At 39.9% G+C, this 17,232-nt stretch overlaps 1 protein-coding gene across 1 annotated transcript in view; it reads left to right on the top strand.

Moving 5' to 3' along the window:
- The window catches only part of PHLPP1 (PH domain and leucine rich repeat protein phosphatase 1), a 214,777-nt gene that overhangs the window by 105,369 nt on the left and 92,176 nt on the right, over positions 1–17,232 (top strand). The window contains exon 3 of the mRNA XM_020905594.2: positions 8,375–8,500. Within this exon, the coding sequence (XP_020761253.2) occupies positions 8,375–8,500 (126 nt within the window). The remainder of the gene's footprint in view (positions 1–8,374; positions 8,501–17,232) is intronic.

The following is a 17,232-nucleotide window of genomic DNA, read 5'->3' on the forward strand; positions in this document are numbered from 1 at the left end:
TCAATTATTTATGAGAAGATATCTTTTGATATTGTGATAACATATTTTGAGGTGTAGTGTAGTGATCCCCAGGTCCCTTGACTTTAGGATCATTCAGGCGTGCTTATCGAAGGTTAGACTTTTCAGCAGGAATCTTTGATTCTGCTTTGCCTTACCTCTGTGCTTGTGTTTTGTGACCTGTTGGATTAGCATGTTTAGTTTTATCAGTATAGCTAGTCATGATTTTTGAACCTGAAATGCGTCTCAGTTCGAGAAAACCCATGATGCAGCTGATAGATACTTCCAATATACTGACTGCTTTCCTTTGGACATGTTAGCTATTTTATTTCTATCATTTATAAAATAGAAAGAGGTTGCGTCAGAAGATGTTCTGTTCTTGTCTTTGCCAGATTTATTTGTAAACCCAGGCATTGTTAAGGGTATCATTACCATAATTATATGTCAGTATTTCCTGATTTTTAAATGATATGACAACCTGTTAATAAAGGGAAAGGCAAATTTGGATGAAAGAACAGGTTTTTGGAAATCAGGACCATATTAAGAATTGTTTTCTTGGGCTCCTGTGGTGACTGACTGGTGAGGAATCTGGCTGCCAATGCAAGAGACACGGGTTCAATCCCTGGTCCTGGACGATCCCTCGTGCCACAGAGCAGCTGGGCCCGTGTGAGCCTGTGCTCTAGAGTCACAGCTGCTGAAGCCTGCGAGCTCAGAGCCTGTCCCCACGAGAGGCGCCAGGTGAGAGGAAGCCTGGACGCTGCAGGGAGGAGTGGCCCCCACGCTCCACACGCAGCAGTGAAGACCTGGCACAGCCGGAAAAAAAAAAAGTAAATAATTTTTTAAAAAGCATTAAATTTTTTTTTTCATTACCATTTTCCCCCTGAACAGGCATGGGAAGGGAGGCAGGGCATGGCATGGAAATTAAAAAGAGAGGACTATAAACTAAATATAAAGTAATTTACTTTGTTAAAGTGATTTTTTTTTAATTGGCAAATGTTTGATTTATTGATTCCAGGGATTAGAAATCAAGAAGGAAAGAAAAGACCAGATGTGTACAGTAGTAAATGATTTTTTTGTTCAACTGTTAGGTAACAAGTTCATGCATAAGTTTAAGTTGTTCTTTCTTTATGCATAAACAGCCCATGTAAGTTTTCCCCCCTCTACTATTATCTATTCTAGTCTTAATTCTAATACTTAATTGTTAAAAAATAGATTTGGCTAGTCTGTGAGGTATGTTTAGGTCTGTTTCATTTGTCCATTTTGAAACCTTGGCTTAACTTCTGTCTGAGCATTGAATTAGTGGCAGTTTACTACTGAAGATCTTGTTCTTTGGATGGATGAATTACCGAAAACTTAATCATCATTATTTCCATAACGCATCATTTAAAATGCATGTTTAACATTTGATGCCCTGATAGGTCAACAGTGTGTTTCTTACTTCTCTATGATGTTGGGCATTTGCAGAGGCAAACTTAATATAACTATTTATTAAATACCCTCTATAGGGAAGCTTGGTGTCCCAGAAATACCAAGATGGGTAATTCACCATCTCTGCCTTTGAATAGCTTATAGTTACTATCTGGAAGTGAAGGATGGACACCACAATATGTGCTCTGCAGAGGTGCAAGAACGTAGTGTGGGAGATAATGGAAGGGGAGATTCCGTTCTGTGGGGCGAATCGGGACTTGTGACGAGGGAGGTAGCGGTTATGGTAGAACTGGAAGAGCGAAAGATCTCTTGACGTCTGAAGAAGATGGTTGGAAAGATGACTGTGCTCTGAGAAGCAGCCGCAGCAAAGCCGTGGCATTCAGGTACGGTCAGAGGATCCAGTTGTAATTAGCGTTTTCATTCAGAGCTAGAGACTTGTTCTGTTTCCCAGGCCTGTTATTGGATGCACTTCTACCATTGAGTGAATTGAAAGTTAATAGCTTCTTTTTCTCACAGACAAACCTTGTAAAACCTGTTTTGTGCTATGCCTTTAAAAATAAGGGGAGTATGTTGAAAAATTGAGCCTTTAAAACCTGTTAACCAAGTTAGGAAAAAATAATTCACTCTCTGCAGTCTGAGTTTTCTTTAATCTGTGTTCCTTTTCTCATTCTGTTCTGTTGTTAAAAAACTGAGAGACAATGGAAGGAATTTTTGTTTTGTTTTGTTTTAATTTATATAAGAGCTAGAAATGGGGTGTGAGATAGCTGGGTCATAATCCAGCTGTGATTGCTGTAATAGTGAACTTGACACAGCACTTGAGCATGATCATTAGTTTACATTTGCAAATACAGAATTCAAATATGAAGCTAAATAAAGTTTTATTAAAGCTTCATTGTTGAAAAACATTTAATAAGTTTTTGTTCATTGTGCAGTTATTGTATTTAATTTCTCCTTTAAAATTTAACATAAAATTTAGATAACTTATTTAAACTAATCCTTGAGGTAGTATTTGTCAAGCCATGAAGCATAATAAGTTGAGTAACTGTAACTTATTACTCAGTTTAGAAATCACAGCAGTATCAAGACTAGTGTTTCTGCTGGAGTTCTCTTTTTACCTGTCACATTACCTCCTCCTAACCTAGAGAAATCCACTGTCCTAGGATAGGTATTCATTATTTTCTTACTTTTTTGAAATAAATTTTATCATATGACTTTATTTTGACCTTTAAAATTGCGATCATCCTGTTTGTAGTTTCCTGTGATTGAATTTTTCACTAAATATTATGCCTCATCGTAAAAGTCCATGTTGCTTGCTGTATATCGTTTTTATTTCTCTATAATGTTACACTCTGTAAGTGTTCCAGGTTTCCAGAATTTCTCGTTATTTTCTTGTTGATGGACATTTGGGTTGCTTCTAGTTTGTTATGAAAAATTCTCCTGGGATAGTCGTATTTTGATAGGCCTCCTGGTATACCAGTAGTTTTTCTAGAGCAGCAGTTCTTAACTCTTGTTGCTGTGCCTGAAGGGACATTTGATAATACATACAAGTGTTTTGATTGTCAAATGAATGGATAGTCGGTTGACATAAGCTTAGTTATGCTGTGGTAACAAAACGCCCAGATCTCAATGCCTGTTAGTTATTTATCACTGACACTATTTGTCCAGTGTGGGTTGGTGGAGATTTCTTTTTTCAAATAATTATGTGGGGACTCAGCCTGATGGAGGCCCTGTCTCTTACAATATTGTAACATGTGGCTTCCTTTGCTGCTTAGGCAGGGGAAGAGGTAACTGTAAAGTCATTCACTGGCTCTTGTTGTAGAAGTGACACGTGGAGCTTCTGCCCCTGGCTGACCAGAACTAGTTGCATGAGTCCACCTGAATTGCCAACATTCTGGGAAAAGTAGATGGTGTGCTTGGTTAATACTAGTATCTTTTGCTGCAAGGGGACACTATTGGCATTTAAAGTGCAGGGACAAAGTGAAATGTCATGCAAAAGTATTAGACAGTCCTGCACAATGTACACAAAAAACTATTCAACCCAAAATTTCTGTGATGTCTACCTTGAGAAATACTGCTCTTCAGAATGCAGTCGCTGGGCTATAGGGCATATATGCGCGTTTACTCTTACAAGATGATCTCCAGTTGTTTACAAGGTTGTTGCACCATTTCATACTCACATTGGTATGCAAGTGTTCCTCTTTCTCTTCATCTTCACCACACTTTATTAAGGCGTAACTGATATACAACATACTGTACATTTTGATAACAAAAACATGCTCCATTGTACCCTTCTGCCCTGCTTTTCTGCTCATTCCTCAGTTCAGTTCAGTCGCTCAGTCATGTCCGACTCTTTGCGACCCCATGGATTGCAGCACACCAGGCTTCCCTGTCCATCACCAACTCCCGGAGTCTACTCAAACTCATGCCCATCGAGTCAGTGATGCCATGTAGCCATCTCATCCTCTGTCGCCCCCTTCTTCTCCTGCCCCCAATCCCTCCCAGCATCAGGGTCTTTTCCAATGAGTTGCATGGGGTGGCCAAAGTACTGGAGTTTCAGCTTCAGCATCAGTCCTTCCAGTGAACACCCAGGACTGATCTCCTTTAGGATGGACTGGTTGGATCTCCTTGCAGTCCAAGGGACTCTCAAGAGTCTTCTCCAACACCATAGTTCAAAAGCATCAATTTTTCGGCTCTCAGCTTTCTTCACAGTCCAACTCTCACATCCATACATGACCACTGGAAAAACCATAGCCTTGACCAGACAGACCTTTGTTGGCAAAGTAATGTCTCCTGCTTTTTAATATGCTATCTAGGTTGGTCATAACTTTCCTTCCAAGGAGTAAGTGTCTTTTAATTTCATGGCTGCAGTCACCATCTGCAGTGATTTTGGAGCCCCCCAAAATAAAGTCTGACACTGTTTCCACTGTCTCCCCATCTATTTCCCATGAGGTGATGGGACCAGGTGCCATGATCTTAGTTTTCTGAACGTTAAGCTTTAAGCCAAGTTTTTCACTCCTCTCTTTCACTTTCATCAAGAGGCTTTTTAGTTCCTCTTCATTCTCTGCCATAAGGGTGGTGTCATCTGCATATCTGAAGTTATTGATATTTCTCCCAGCAATCTTGATTCCAGCTTGTGCTTCTTCCAGCCCAGCATTTCTCATGATGTACTCTGCATAGAAGTTAAATAAGCAGGGTGACAATATACAGCCTTGACGTACTCCTTTTCCTATTTGGAACCAGTCTGTTGTTCCATGTCCAGTTCTAACCGTTGCTTCCTGACCTGCATACAGGGTTTCTCAAGAGGCAGGTCAGGTGGTCTGGTATTCCCATCTCTTCCAGAATTTTCCACAGTTTATTATGATCCACACAGTCAAAGGCTTTGGCATAGTCAATAAAGCAGAAATAGATGTTTTTCTGGAACTCTCTTGCTTTTTCGATGATCCAGTGGATGTTGGCAATTTGATCTCTGGTTCCTCTCCCTTTTCTAAAACCAGCTTGAACATCTGGAAGTTCTCAGTTCACGTATTGCTGAAGCCTGGCTTGGAGAATTTTGAGCATTACTTTGCTAACCTGTGAGATGAGTGCAATTGTGCAGTAGTTTGAGCATTCTTTGGCATTGCCTTTCTTAGGGATTGGAATGAAAACGGACCTTTTCCAGTCCTGTGGCCACTGCTGAGTTTTCCAAATTTGCTGGCATATTGAGTGCAGCACTTTCACAGCATCATCTTTCAGGATTTGAAATAGCTCAACTGGAATTCTATCATCTCCACTAGCTTTGTTCATAGTGATACTTCCTAAGGCCCACTTGACTTCACATTCCAGGATGTCTGGCTCTAGGTGAGTGATCACACCATCCTGGTTATCTGGGTCATGAATATCTCTTGTACAGTTCTGTGTATTCTTGCCACCTCTTCTTAATATCTTCTGCTTCTGTCCTTTGTCGAGCCCATCTTTGCATGAAATGTTCCCTTGGTATCTAATTTTCTTGACGAGATCTCTAGTCTTTCCCATTCTATTGTTTTCCTCTATTTCTTTGCATTGATCACTGAGGAAGGCTTTCTTATCTCTCCTGGCTATTCTTTGGAACTCTGCATTCAAATGGGAATATCTTTCCTTTTCTCCTTTGTTTTTCGCTTCTCTTCTTTTCACAGCTATTTGTAAGGCCTCCTCAGACAACCATTTAGCTTTCTGCATTTCTTTTTCTTGGGGATGATCTTGATCCCTGTCTCCTGTACAATCACGAACCTCCGTCCATAGTTCATCAGGCACTGTCTATCAGATCTAGTCCCTTAAAATCTATTTCTCACTTCCACTGTATAGTCATAAGGGATTTGATTTAGGTCATACCTGAATGGTCTAGTGGTTTTCCCTACTTTCTTCAATTTAAGTCTGAATTTGTCAATAAGGAGTTCATGGTCTGAGCCACAGTCAACTCCTGGTCTTGTTTTTGCTGACTGTATAGAGCTTCTCTATCTTTGGCTGCAAAGAATATAATCAGTCTGATTTCGGTGTTGACCATCTGGTGATGTCCATGTGTAGAGTCTTCTCTTGTGTTATTGGAAGAGGGTGTTTGCTATGACCAGTGCATTCTCTTGGCAAAACTCTATTAGCCTTTGCCCTGCTTCGTTCCATACTCAAGGTCAAATGTGCCTATTTCCTACCCATTCCCTAAAAACACAGATTTCTGTCAATACAGATTAGTTTAAATAGCATTTTTAAAAAATTATATTTTCTTTTTGGTGTATAGAAATGTGGTTGATTTTTGAGTATTAATCTTATATCCACTCACCTTACTAAATTTTCTTATTTTTTCTAAAGTCTCTGGATTTTTTCATGTTTGCTATGTAGCTAATCATTTCATATTCATATAATGGCAGTTTTCTTTCTTCCTCAGTACATTTCTTTGTCTTATTGTAATGGCCAACACTCTAGTACAGTATTGAGCAGAAAAAGTAAGAGAATGATGTCACATCATTAACATTGACGTTTGCCTTAGATAAATACCCTCTGTTGGCTTAAGTGAGTTATCTGTGTTCTTAGTTTGATAAAAGTTTTTATCATGAATGATGAATGGGTGGAGAATGTTACCAGAAGCTTTTTCTGCAACTGTCGGGGTGACCATATGACTTTTTCAATCTGTTAATGTGATTAATGATTTTATAGTTCCAATAACATTAAAGCATCTTTCCTGAGGTAAATCCAACGTTTGTTCTTGATATATTTTTTTCCGTATTGCTGAATTCTGCTGCAACATTTTGTTCAGGGTAACTATTCATAACTAAGGTTGGCCTTTAATTTTCCTTTCTGTTACTGGTCTGATCTGTTTTGGGTTATACCGGCCTCATAGAATAGTTTGGGGTCTATTTCTTTTCTTGCTTGGTGGATTAGTTTGCAATGGTCTATTTCTTGGATTTTTTATAAAACTCACCTACAAAATCATATGGTCCTGATCTTTTCTTGATAATTAAAAAAAATACTAATTTTTTTAATGGTAATGAAACTATCTATGTCTGTTTCTTTTCTTGACTTGGTGTTGGACTTCCCAGGTGGCGCTAGTGGTAAAGAACCTGCCTGTCAGTGCAGGAGACCTCAGAGACAGAGGCTCGAATCCTGGGCGTCCCATGGATGGAGGAGCCTGGCAGGCTGCCACCATGGTGTCACAAAGCAGACATGACTGAAGCGACTTAGCATTGACAAAATATAGTTTTCAAAAAATTTGCCACAAAATTATTTATAATAATCTCTTTAATCCCTGCTTAATATGTTGTCTTCATTATTAATATATATCTCTTCAATTGATATCATTGATCAATATCAATTGATATTGTATTTTGTTAGCCTTTTCAAAGAATTACTCTTTTGCTTTGTTAATATTCTCTATTGTGTATTTGATTTTCATTTTAACTTCTGCTTTTTATTATCACCTTCCTTCTGCTTGAGTTCACTTTTTTCCCTAAATTTTACTAGATGCATGGCCAATTAAATTAATTTTCTGCCTTCTTTTCTGAGTATTTAAAATAAAATTTTCTCTGTGTACCTGCTTTTTATTACAGTCCATAAATTTCAATATGTAATATTTTTAATGGTGTAGTTCTGAGAATTTCTAAATTTTGACTGCGGTTTCTTTTTTTTTTAACCTGTGACTTGTTTAGAAGTATATTAATTTTCTAAACATCGATTTTTAATTGATTTATTTATTACTGATTTTTAATTTGACTTTATTTTGGTCCCAGAATACAGTCTGTGGGATATTGATCTTTTTGAATGGTTTTGCATTTTCTTTGTGACTTGATTTGTGGTCATTTTTGTAAATGAGATATAGGAAAACATTCATTCTTTAAGTTAAACATAGGTGTTTGTGTAGTATCATGTTACTTTATTGTTTGGACTTTTTCTCCTTATGAAGAATTTGTTGGGAGTAGAAATTTGATTCGACTATATCACTGCATTATTGGGACTTGAAATTTCTCACGATAGGGTTTTACTTCAGGTTAATCTCAATTTCACGATAAACTAAAAGAAAAAAAAAACTTATTCAACATGCTTGAAGACCTCTTTTTAAAAAGGCACATAATTCAGAGCAATGCAAAAGTCCCCTAAGTGAAAATCCACCTGCAGTAAAAATTCTTAAGTAAAATCTTAACTGCAGGTCCTGCTAAGAGGAAGTAAGAACCTTGAGAGTATAGAAGGATAAGAAAGGTAGTCTGTTCCAGTCTTAAACAGGAAGATGAGAATTTCAGTATTGAGGGGAAATCTAATGAAGGTAAAACCCCCTTTTTGGTTTCCTTGTAATTCAAATTGGCTGGTCAGACTTGGGAACGTGCATGCTTGAAGCAGTGAGGGGCACACAGACGGGTGAGTGTAAGGCCGTGCTGGCGCAGGGAGGAGGTGGTGAGCTGTGCCCGTGCCCTGTTTTCTGATGTGCTTCTGTCACTGTTTGTTTCTGCAGGTAGAAGAAGTGAGGAAGCACCAGCACTGTTTGGCGTTGAGCTCTTCGGGGCCTCAGAGCCAGACGTACTGCATCTGCTTCGACACCTTCACCGAGTACCTGCGGTGGCTCCGACAGGTCTCCAAGGTGAGCAGGGCTGTGCTCAGCGTCTGGCGGGCTCGAGTTGCTTCCGCTTTACAAAATATGGTTATACACTCTTTTTTCCTTCTTTTTCCTCCAGCTGCTGCCCGTAGTGAGCAGTGTTTAGTCTTTTTAAAAGCTCACTTTGGTGAAAAGTAGCTTTTTAAAACTTGTGTGTTCATTTGCCATTTTTGTTTATACTTAAAAAAGAATTCAGTAGGTAGACTGTCATTATTATCTTAGTGGTATAGAGAAGGAGCATGAGGTTGAGAAATTTAAGGGACTGGCCCAGGGCAGGACAACTAGAAAACCACAGAATACCCAGAAATTGTCACAAATTTCCCCTTTTCCTCTGACCATCTCTTCTTATAAGTAGTCTAATCTTGTACCATCTCCCTTTCACCTTTTCAACTTACGTCTTTTGAATGACTTCATTTCTTTTTTTATCTTAATTATCTTTACCACTTCATAGTCCTCTGTTTAAATAAGATTACATTAACTTAAAAATACTTGTGTGTGTGTGTGTGTGTACAGGAGCCCATGATAAAGTGATAGATAAGGAAATGGTTGTATTTCAGCTGCTCTGTGTGAGGATATTTTTTACGTCCCCTTTGTAGAACTATGTACAGTGGGTTAGATGGCAGTGTTTTGTGCCTTGGTTTTGGGTGTTTATGAAATGATGAAACCTCCCTAGGGTGCAGAAGCATTAAAATGGAATTTGCTTTCATATTTTTGAATTTATAATCCAATTTGTCATTCAAGTTCAGTATGATTCAGACTGCTGCATGATGTAATTATTTGTCAAGTGAATGAGTAACTTTGAAAGGAATAACTTTGTAAAGCAGTTAAGAGAAAAGAGAGTATTGTTTAGAAAATCATTCTGAAATACTGACTGGTCGTATTTGAATTGCCAGGGACAAACTACATTCTCTGGTGATAATGCGATTCTTAGTAACGTTAGTTTTTCCTTTTGGAGAAGCTGTGGCCAGAGTTTAGCCTGATAGGACTGAGAAGATTCTCCCAATCTCGCAGGCAGCTGACGCTTCCAAATGTACAGAACACTTCCCCTAGTAGAGAAAACGGGAAAGATGACACTTCTCCTTCAGATATGCTTGTAGAATTAACATGATGTAAGAGGCAACCAGTACATCTGTCTCATTGTTTTGAAATTACTCTGGTGGTTGCCAATGTGACAAGACAGATACTATATAATACTGTGCTTTTTAATATTAAGTGGTTGTATGGGTTCAAAGCAGTAAGTCGATGGCCCACACTCTGTTCAGAATAAAATGCCAAACTGGTCAAGGTGCTGTTTAAATTTCTTTCTGCATGGAAATGTTGATTTTTTTTTTAACTAAACTTTTTGTGTTGGAATAATCTTCTATTTACAGAAAAGTTGCAAAAACAGTATAGAGAGTCTCCATATAGTCCTCCTTCAGTTTCCCAAACATCTAATATTACCATGATCTATATGTCAAAACTAAGTGATGTCCTGATGTTGGTACATTACTCTGAATTTATTTACATTTTACCAATTTTTCCATTAATGCCATTTTTCTGTTCCAAGATTGAATCTAGGGCACTACAGTGTATTTGATTGTTATGTCTCCTTTGTCTGCCCTGGGCTCTGACAGCAGCCTTTTTGAGTGAAGTAATTAAGAATGGCAGACATCGGGGAGAAAGATTTCTTTCTGCAAAGTCAAGGTAGGGGAACAGAGGGCAAATATTTTAATAAATGCAGATTTTAGATAGATACAGTGTCTTCCTTTTCTCCAACCTTAAAAACCAGATACACATTTCAAAGTTTTTAAAAGTTATTATAGTTAGTGAATTAAAAGGGAAATAAGTTGTAAGGGGCTGGTTAAAAAGTTTAGAAGGAATAAGAGTGAGAACTCCCTACTTGGGTAGGAAGCCCGTGTAAAATATGGCCACACTCTTTAAACTTTGTATGTTGAGGACGGTCCTGTGACAGTGTCTTTTCCTTTGACCCAGCTTCCTGGGAGCATGGGTCGGGACTGCCAGAAAGAGGGTGAGAACTCGGCCCCTTTGGGATTGCGTGTGTCTGGAAGCGTGGAGTGGCCCAGGCTGCCGGTCACATAGCGCTTCTGCTTCCGGCTTCCCCTTTCCACTGCTGTCCTTCCTCACATGGAGCTCTTAGGGAGTTACACAGTTCAGTCGCACTCGGAGTTACTATGGAAACAGTTTCTTTTTCTTCTTACTGAGAAACAAAACATTCACAGAAAGGATTATCCATATCCTGATGTTTAAATGAGGATTCATTTTAATAAGTATCTGAAAGAGAGACAAACCAACACTAGAAAGAAATATCTGAGTTTCTGATTCTTAATGACCATCCTCACCCCAGTCAGGTTGGAAGGATAGAGAGAAGTGAATTCCAATGATTTTTTATTTAAAATGAATTAGATCATTAATTTAAAATGAAAACTATTTTCAGTTTATGCTTCTGGATCTTAGCTACAAGAAATATGTTAATCTTTGTTCTAATTTTTTATTTGATTCTGTGAACATTTATAAAAGGTTATTGTGGTGTTGGAGAAGACTCTTGAGAGTCCCTTGGACTGCAAGGAGATCCAACCAGTCCATCCTGAAGGAGATCAGTCCTGGGTGTTCATTGGAAGGACTGATGCTGAAGCTGAAACTCCAATACTTTGGTCACCTGATGTGAAGAGCTGACTCATTGGAAAAGACCCTGATGCTGGGGGATTTTGGGGGCAGGAGGAGAAGGGGACAACAGAGGATGAGATGGCTGGATGGCATCACCGACTCAATGGACATGAGTTTGAGTAGACTCCGGGAGTTTGTGATGGACAGGGAGGCCTGGCATGCTGCGATTCATGGGGTCGCAGAGAGTTGGACACGACTGAGCGACTGAACTGAACTACCAAGACAGGCTCTTATATATGTCTTGTTTTTTAAACTTCATCTTAGGACTTAGTGTTGCTTGCCAAAACAACACCCAAGGCTGTCCCTTTAGAGTTTTTAATTTGGATCGAATGTTAGCGGTAGATGCTGTGGAGGAAATAGCTCCTTGGGGAGGATTATTTAATACAATATCAATTGTAAAGTCACACCTGAAATATTAATGCAGGCATGCTTTAAAAAATCAGCAAACATCCTGTTATATGCCGTGTAAAAAGGACTCTGTTTTCCCAACATGGGTACATGTCCAGTGTTTTTTTTAGTATTTTTTTAAAAATTGTTTTAATTATGAAAGTATGGTAACACATTTACAGGAGACTTGGAAAATACAGAACAAAGTTACATATAGTTCCACTATATATTACAATTATTTTTTTAAGTAGATAAATTAAGATTTTTAGTTGGAGTTTCAATATCAAACTCTCAAAAATTAATAGAATGAATAGACAAGTAGAAAGGATATAGTAGACCTTATGAGCACTATGAATCAGTTCAGCATAATTAAGCTTAAGCGGTTTTCACACAATACCACTATACAAATTCTATTCAAGTTCCTGTAGACTGTAAACTAGGAGACACTGGAACATATCCAGGGACATAAAACAAGGTGCAAAAATTTCGTGGTCTAAAGGTATTGAAATCATACAGTCTGTTCTCTTATCACCATGGAATTAGGTTCAGTTTACTTCAGTTGCTTAGTCGTGTCCAATTCTTTGTGACTCCATGAATCACAGCACGCCAGGCTTCCCTGTTCATCACCAACTCCCGGAGCTTACTCAAACTCATGTCCATTGAGTTGGTGATGCCATCCAACCATCTCATCCTCTGTCGTCCCCTTCTCCTCCTGCCTTCAGTCTTTCCCAGCATCAGGGTCTTTTCCAATGAGTCAGCTCTTCACATCAGGTGGCCAAAATATTGGAGTTTCAGCTTCAGCATCAGTCCTTCCAATGAACACCCAGGACTCATCTCCTTTAGGATGGTTGGATCTCATTGCAGTCCAAGGGACACTCAAGAGTCTTCTCCAACACCACAGTTCAGAAGTAGCAATTCTTCGGCGCTCAGCTTTCTTTATAGTCCAACTCTCACATCCATACATGACTACTGGAAAAACCATAGCCTTGACTAGACAGACCTTTGTTGGTAAAGTAATGTCTCTGCTTTTTAATATGCTGTCTAGGTTGGTCATAACTTTCCTTCCAAGGAGTAAGCGTCTTTTAATTTCATGGCTGCAGTCACCATCTGCAGTGATTTTGGAGCCCAAAAAAATAAAGTCACTCACTTTCCCCATCTATTTGCCATGAAGTGATGGGACCAAATGCCATTAGTTTAGAAATCAAATATCAAAAGATACTTGAAAATAACCCATGTATTTTCAAGTGCAGTGTGGCATTTACCAAGAACACGTGCAGCATGGTCTCAGAGTGGTTAGGGGGCAGTGGTGGGGGTGAGGGGGGGTAGCTGAAGGAGGGAGCTTCAGAGGCGCACCCATCAGATGCACAAGTAACTCTAGACAAGCTGGCCTGACTGTCTGCCTTTGTGGCCTGCTTTGTTGCATGGATTTGTTTCAGACATATTGACTGATCCTGTGAATCCTTTTCAGACTGAGTCTGCATGTGAATCTATTGCCTAAGACATACTTATTTTTAAAGTCCTAGTCACTTCTGCAATGCTGTGTTGTCCCAGTGGAAAGTTTGTTTCTTGATTTCAAGGAAGATTAAAGGGGATTCAGATCACTGATTTAGTGTTGTGCGTGAATCTTGGGTTTTTGACTTGTTTTTGTCCCCCCCCAACCCCATGCAATAAGTATTTAAGTAATTTAATTAAATTAATTGAAGTATGCATGAAAGTGTTTTTAACTTTTCATTACAAGAAATGTTGAATATTTAGAAGTAGAAATAATTGCCCACATACCTATGACTCAGCGTCCACAGAGGTCAGCCTGTGGCCAGTTGTGTGCATGTGTGTGGCCCCACAGTGTGAGTTCACACGTTGTAAGGCCGCGTGGTTGGTGCACAGGTCTCTCTTGTTGATCGGTGGTGGACACTGTGCCTGTGGCCATCACACTGCTTCTCTCTCTTTCTTTTAGTGTCAATCATAGTATTTTAATTCTAAGCTTTTCCTCTTTTTAATGAAAAAAATTAAAAGTGACCATGTTGAAGTTGCTGTGATAGTTTGGTTCATCCTCAATATGCATAGCATAGGCCAATCAGAGTCCCATCTCGTGCAGAATTAAAGATCACTTGAAATGATGAGTAAACATCACCCTTTATATAAGAATAAGATATGTGGTCAAGCACAGTCGAACTTTTGCCTTCATGTACTTAAAAAAAGTGTTTTATTGTCCAGATTTTACTCAAAGAGTACATCACCAACCAGAGTGAGATCTTTCTTGTATAATAGGATTGTTTCCAGCATGTAGATCTGTGTCATTTGATGTAGTTGCAAGGAACCCTTTAAGGTCACTTAGCATTTTTTACACATATTGTACCTCTTAACTTGAGGTGTAATGTAGGGAGTGTGCTGCATTTCGTCAGCTTGGCTGGTCACTTGTCTTTTTGGGTTGTGCTGTAGTTGGTTACATTGGGGTTATGAGGTTAAGAAGTTGTATTTTCAATCCTGTTCTGCTAAGACGCCAAGGGCTTCAAAGGACTTCTATGGGGAACTCCTCCTTCACATTGTGTACCCATTCTTTAGATAAAGGATCAGGGTCATTTGATCCTGGCAGTCTATCATGTCTATGGTAGAATCTGAAGTAGAATGGAAGGTCTGAGTGACATGGATTTTAGTTTATAAAATGTCACCCCTAGACTATTGCTTTTGTACCAATTCTGTAGTGAAGGTGTGAGAAAAATTTGGAAATGCAGTGTATGAAGTGTTTAGGGACAGGCAGCATTGAGGAGGTGATGAGCAGGCAGAGTCCTGAGGAGGGAACGGCGTTCACCCCGAGGCAGGGCGGAAGCGCCTTTCAGGGAAATGCGAGGCGTCTGCGGTGCTGGGGAGCAGGGAAGCGTGCGGGAGAAAGTGCTGTGGGTCTGGATGCTTTCATGCGCTTTCATTCTGTTTTCCTGGGAAAACTCGACTGTGTTACCCACTAGTTTAACTAAATTTTCCAACATGGTAATGGATTTGTTCCACAAAAATTCATACTGTGGAATCTTTCCTTGTTATAGATATAAATAGCAGTTTATGAAATTAGGGAGCTTAGAAATTCTGCTTTGAATTTAAACTAATTTAAACTAATAAAGTATTTTGGATTATATTAAACTTTGTTTTTGTAATACGTAGGACTGATTAGGTTCGTGAAAATGAAATGATCTCTTCGCAGTTACGACGACACTTCTTGTTAACATATCGCTAATCCTCCCCCCCTCACCCACCGTGGTAACTATTGTTCTGAGATCCTAGTTCGTATATCTCTAACGAAGGGATTTTTCCTTCATTCTAAGTCATTTCCATTTAAAATTACTTTTTCTCTTTTCTTCACAGTTTTTCGGTCCACTTTTGTGCTCATGAAAAAGCTAGCTCGTTTCCTTACCGTATCCTGAGGGAACCCTGTCTTGGGAAAGCAGTGCTCCTCGTGTGCTTCAGTGTGAGGCTCACCCGGCGTCTCATCTCTCTTCTCCTGGCTCCCTGCCCTGCCTCCCCTGGTCTTTCCACACTTCAGTTTCGGGGCTGGAGGGTGAGGGCAGTGAGGGGGAATGAGAGGGTACTTACCCCACCCTTTCTCTGTGCCAGGCATGCTTCCGGGCCCAGACTTAAGCAGATGGAAGAAATGCATTCCTCATGTGTGTTTTATCTGTATGTTGCTGTTAATCTTTAATAAAATACATTCTAGGTTTCAAGAAAGGAACTTACAGCCATGTTTTAAAATAACAGTATATGATTTTAAGATTGGGAAGTAGTTGTCAAAAACATAATGTTCCTTGTAGTTTTCTGAAATAATTGCCTTAACAGTTATTTGGCATTTTCTTTCAGAGTGGTCTTGGGCCTTCCCTGTCAGCCCAGTGGTTAAGACCGCTCGCTCCCACTGCAGGGCCCGGGTCCCCATCAGGAAATAAGATCCTGCGTGCCTCGCAGTGAGACCAGGAGACAGACTGAGAAATAAGACAGTCTCTTGCCACTTTATTTTTTTTTAAAGTGTTCTTTAACCTTAAGTTCTAGTCATCATCGAGCGTCTCTTAGTTGAGTGACTAGCATTTAAGATTTGAGAAGGAAGTTGTGGACTTCCAGACTGACTTCCCTCCTACATAAAAAAGGGCTACCACCTTTGAGACACCTACAGTGTCTCACAAGACTGTTCTTCCTTAGAAGTGAGCTGAGGTCTTGATCCCTGTACCCTTGGTTCACTGCTCTGGCTTAACCCAAGGTAATCATTGCACTCCCTCTCCTGTTCGATGACCTCTTAACTATTTAGGTTTCTACGCCCTCCCCCACCCCTTGGCAATCTACTTCTAGGAGAAACACCTCTGATAATTACAGCAATTCCCTCATCACTTGGTTCCCAGATTCCTTCTCTCTGTTTCCCTTTGGGTAGTCTGCAGTTTCTTGATAGGCTTGCCATGCCATCTGATGAGCACAGAGGATGTGACCACTGTTTACCATTCTTTAGATGTTTGAATGAGTTAGTTATTCGTTCATGAGGTCAGCAGCAAAATCAAAAGACTCTTTGTTTCTCCCCAACCCCAAATTATTAATAGGTATATTTTGTTAATAATAAAATCATTTAGCCAAGTGAATTGATGTAGTAGTGACAACAAGTAGTGATAACTAACATTTTGGTAACTTTTTTCTGTGTGCCAAGGTCTGTTCTAGATGCTTTACAGTATCCCTGTGAGGTAGGTGCTCATAACACTGGACAGGGCCGGGTTTTAGAGCTGAAGGAAGGCACCCTTGAGGAGATGTCATCATCTCCGTCTTACACGTGAGGGAGTGGGGTGTGAGGTGCCCAGCATTGCTTTGTGCAGGGAGTTCTGCTGCCTTGCTCTTTGCCTTTTATTTTACTTCCAGTGTTTCACAGCGGCCTGAAGGGACAAAACAAACCAAACTTCAGATAGCAACTGAGGTTTATTTACTGAAAACATCAAAGGGGAGTCTCAGGGCTTCACATGCACGGTGGTCAGTGGCCTCTAGGCCGCTCAGTAGTAGAGCAGAAGCTGGTCTATAGGCAGTCTGTAGTGCTGCTGAGGGCATCTGAGCATTGTCACTGCATGGATCACTGACCTTCCTAAAGAATGACCAGGAGGGACTTAAGAAGTCCGAGGTGCCTTCTGAGTCACCCAAGGCAGGTTAAGTCGGTTTCGGTGTTGAGGGCACTGCTGTTGTCTGCCTCTTCCAAAACTGGTCAAGTCTGGCTGCATCAGTAACTTAATCATACATAGTTAACCAGATCTCTGCATCTGGTCATATTATATTTTGAAGTTCAGTCGTTTTAATCTGAGTGTTAGACCAGTGTAAAAATAATGGTGTGTGTGTCCATGTGAACCAAGTCACTTCAGTTGTATCTGACTCTTTGTGACTGTAACCCATCAGGCTCCTCTGTCTGTGGAATTCTTCTGGCTAGAATACTGGAGTGGGTTGCCATGCCCTCCCAGGGGATCTTCCTGACCCAGGGATCGAACCTGCATCTCTCATGTCTCCTGCGTTGGCAGGCAGGTTCTTTACCACTAGCGCCACCTAGGAAGCCCCGCCACCAAATAAATACATGGTGTCTTAAGAGTTTAATTTCCATGATATATTTACTTACCTTGGAAGGTGCCAGTATTTGTAACCCAGAGTATTGGATTATCTGCAACTATTCT

Source organism: Odocoileus virginianus, unplaced genomic scaffold (assembly GCF_023699985.2).
Source record: "Odocoileus virginianus isolate 20LAN1187 ecotype Illinois unplaced genomic scaffold, Ovbor_1.2 Unplaced_Contig_26, whole genome shotgun sequence".
Taxonomy (NCBI): domain Eukaryota; kingdom Metazoa; phylum Chordata; class Mammalia; order Artiodactyla; family Cervidae; genus Odocoileus; species Odocoileus virginianus.